This window comes from Propithecus coquereli, unplaced genomic scaffold, assembly GCF_000956105.1.
Source record: "Propithecus coquereli isolate 6110/MARCELLA unplaced genomic scaffold, Pcoq_1.0 Scaffold38, whole genome shotgun sequence".
Lineage (NCBI taxonomy): Eukaryota > Metazoa > Chordata > Mammalia > Primates > Indriidae > Propithecus > Propithecus coquereli.
The window spans coordinates 887331-889676 of record NW_012149507.1 but is presented as its reverse complement, the minus strand read 5'-3'; the positions used below and the strand labels follow the sequence as shown (position 1 = coordinate 889676).

The 2346-nt window shown below is 38.9% G+C and overlaps 1 protein-coding gene across 1 annotated transcript in view; it reads right to left on the bottom strand.

Moving 5' to 3' along the window:
* L3MBTL4 (l(3)mbt-like 4 (Drosophila)) overlaps positions 1-1153 on the bottom strand; it is a 357691-nt gene extending 356538 nt beyond the window's left edge. Inside the window, 1 exon segment of the mRNA XM_012652074.1 lies at positions 982-1153. Within this exon segment, the coding sequence (XP_012507528.1) occupies positions 982-1153 (172 nt within the window).
* Between the last annotated feature and the right edge of the window lie 1193 nt (positions 1154-2346).

Genomic DNA, 2346 nt, shown 5'->3' with positions numbered 1-2346 from the left:
TTACATAACCTTCTTAAAATTTAAAAGTATAAAATAAAGGTGGATTTGACAAGGACCTGAATTGCAGGTAATGTCCCCAAGAGTGAACATTTCAATAAACCTCTTCTGCCACTGCTTGCAGCAATGGAAAATATTAACAGGACAGTCCAAATTTTAATAGAACAGTCAAACTCCAGATGACTACATTTTCCCTCCCTCGCCTTTTCAAAGAACCCAGTATATTCTACCTAAGACACATGCCACAATTACTCTCTGCTCTGCTTCTTAGTTCAAAGGAGGAAACAGGGCCCCAACATGCACGAGAAGAAGCACTGCCTCAGGCAAGGATTTGTCTATTATGCAGGACGTATGTGAAGAAATGCTACAAAAATGATTTTTGCCATGACCTCTTCCATATTTCAGGTTTTTATCCAAAAAACTCTTTCAACTTGTGCAACGTTAGTTTAATGGCATCTTGGCATACATTTTCTCTGCTCCCCGTAGGTTTTCGAAGAATTCACTCCCATTCTCCCAGAATCTTTCCTTTTAAAAATGTGACAGGCTGAGTTCAACATTTTCCAGATTAAAAAAATGCTACAAGTTAACTCCCTCTTCACAGAAATGTTTCCCTTACAAACTAGACAAAGTACAGTGAGTGAAGTGTCCTGAACTGGTCACATGCTTTCAGATAAGGCCTCATTAGGCAACCTCTCATAAAACGGAGAAAAAGTTTCTGGGGTTTCTTTTTTTTTTTTTTTTTTTATTTCAGCATATTATGGGGGTACAGATGTTTAGGTTACCTATGTTGCCCTTGCCCCCCGTCCCCCGCCAAGTCCGAGTTTCAAGCATATTCTGGGGCTTCTTAATTCAACAATTCACATGCAAGAGAAGGTGGTGAATAGTCACCCACGAAATTCCTGATGTTCATCACTATCGGAAGAGCAATAATAGCAATAGTACTAGCATGAAAATAAATTCTTAACACCAAACACATGCACATACAAAAATAAAACACATTGGTGTCTCACCAGTAACCGTAACTATCATCCCAATTGTCAAAATGCACTAGCAAGCGATCTTCAACAATATCTGCTATGGTCGCCACACACACCAAGGAAGGGTTCTTCCTGTCGACGGCCTCCAGCTTCATTCCAACCTGAAATTCTTTAGGCATTGGCCCATTCTAACACAGCACCAGAAGGGGAAGAGGCATAAAAAGAAACAGGACACCAAATAGGACTGAGCCACTGTCAAAACTTCTAAGATGTTTAGCATCAGCAAAGTCTACAGGGTGGCAACACTTACCCTCTGGAATGAAGCCAGCAAATGCCAGTAAAAATATATAGCAACTGTCATGGAGTTTGTATTCCTAACAAAGACCTGAGAATCTATCTTCCCTTTGTGCTTTTCTCTTTTGTTGTGCAGGTAGATTTTGGTTATCACTTTCATTTTTCCCTCTTTGGTTCTTAGAATAATTTGTATTAATTTAAAAATAAGATGTTTATTGAATACAGTAGTATCAAATAATTTTCTCTGCTCCCCATAAGCTTTTGAATAGTTTCCAAATACACTATTTGAAAAAGTGATAAAGATATGCTCTTTAGCACCAAATATCATTTAATTTGATTACTCGATCTGAAAAATAGTGCCTTTCCAAATATTTAAGGAACACATGCACTAATCCTAAATAAAACTATAACTATAAAAAATTCGAACGCTTCTTTTACTATCTGTACTTTTTTTAGTGTAAAATATACTATGAACTATGATTTGTAATAACATAACAATTATAAAACCCACTCTTCATGTAGCTATAATTAGCCAGTCCTGGGATTTAGGGAGTACACACACAATATCTGGGGACTAAAAAAGGGTTTTTCCCTACTTCTCTTTTATCTATACCAACCCCTGATTTTTATTTTCCTCTAGCACATCCTATTTTTAAAGCAATTTCACATTTTAATGGCTCCTTTTTCTTGATACCCAGTTCTATGAAACACACATAAAAACTGCATAACATTGATTTCAAGATCACAAAAGTGATGTCTGGAGGAATTTGGTGAGTGGCCTGCACAGTGAACCACTGCAGGTGGCAGAGCCGACTGCTGGTCCCAGGCATCCACACTGCACCTGCCCTAACTACAGCCTGCCAGCCTCACTGCTGCCCCCCGAGGGTGCCTGAGAGGAGTCAGGGTCATAACTATACTCCTTCTCTACAGAAGGTTCATTAAGTCGCTGGGGACACAGATGGCAGAAGGAGTATGTTCTACCCAAATCATCAGGACACCCCTTTAATCTGTATGAAACGTTACTCTCATTTTCATTACACTTGAATGTGTCTAGGCTGGGTGCATTCAAAGGCTACCT